Source organism: Elephantulus edwardii, unplaced genomic scaffold, assembly GCF_000299155.1.
Source record: "Elephantulus edwardii isolate Elephantulus edwardi_28Jun2011 unplaced genomic scaffold, EleEdw1.0 scaffold02234, whole genome shotgun sequence".
NCBI lineage: Eukaryota > Metazoa > Chordata > Mammalia > Macroscelidea > Macroscelididae > Elephantulus > Elephantulus edwardii.
The window spans coordinates 5,758-6,868 of NW_006401984.1; the positions used below are offsets into that span (position 1 = coordinate 5,758).

A 1,111-nucleotide genomic window follows, 5' to 3' on the forward strand; every position below is an offset into this window, starting at 1 on the left:
AATCATTTTTTTCCTAACAGCAAAGACAAAATTGAATGATCAGAATGTAAAAAGTATGTGTGCAAAATTGCATTAATTGTTCTTATAATCTAACAGGGAGCAAAACCTAAGAACACACAATGCCAAGAATGAAGAAAAACTACACTGAAAGTAATTCTCTTCCTGTTTGCAAACAGCATGGACTTCACTACCACTAAACGTTAAGAAGAAATGTGGCACCACGAGCAGCAGGAGCAACGAATGATTCGGCGATGACGGCAGCTAACGGAAGCTGACCCGGAAATATGCCGAAGTCCACTTCCATTGAGGAGACTGGACACAACGGCAGGCCTTACTGTGCCCGGCAAGGTCTTTATTCTTGCATTTTCAGATTAGAAGTGAAGTGTCTGAGTCTTTTTCCTCCCTCTCTTCAGGAGTGTATCTTATTTCACTGGAAATCTTTAAAAGAGCTGAATCATAGATTCTCTGGATTTCCCAACACCAATCCATTTAACTGGAATTTGAAGCTCATCTTCAATAAATCGAACATAATTTTGCTCATTGACAGGTAGGTCCTTAAATGTTTGTGCATTTGATATATCTGTGTTCCATCCTGGGAGAGTCTTATATTGAACTTCAATTTCATTTAAGACTTCCTGGTTTGCTGGGAAATGAGGTATGATTTCACCACCTAACTTGTAAGCAACTCCAACTTTGATCTCTGTAAACATGTCCAAAATATCCAATTTGGTAAGTGCCAATGCAGTAAACCCATTAATCATGTGAGCATATTTGAGCAAAATGAGGTCCAACCAGCCCCGTCTTTTTTCCCTTCCAGTAGTTGCACCAAACTCTGTACCTCTTGTTTGCAGTAATTCCCCAATCTCGTTGTCTTGTTCTGTAGGAAAGGCACCAATGCCAACCTGAGTGGTGTACGCTTTCACAACACCGTACACCTCCCCCACATTTTGAGGGGGCGTCCCCAAACCAGTGCAGATGCCTCCAACAGTGCAATTCGAGGAGGTTACAAAGGGGTAAGTCCCAAAATCAATATCCAGCAGAGCTGCATTTGCACCTTCTACCAAGGTTATCTTTGGTGGTCCATGCAGGGCCTCGTATAAGAAGTAAACAC

The 1,111-nt window shown here is 41.9% G+C and overlaps 1 protein-coding gene across 1 annotated transcript; it reads right to left on the bottom strand.

Moving 5' to 3' along the window:
- Positions 1–440: 440 nt before the first annotated feature.
- LOC102866748 (adenylosuccinate synthetase isozyme 2-like) lies at positions 441–1,106 on the bottom strand (the record flags this gene model as incomplete). Its single annotated transcript, XM_006903486.1, has 1 exon — positions 441–1,106. A coding segment is annotated over one exon (666 nt), but the record flags the coding sequence as incomplete, so codon positions are not given.
- Between the last annotated feature and the right edge of the window lie 5 nt (positions 1,107–1,111).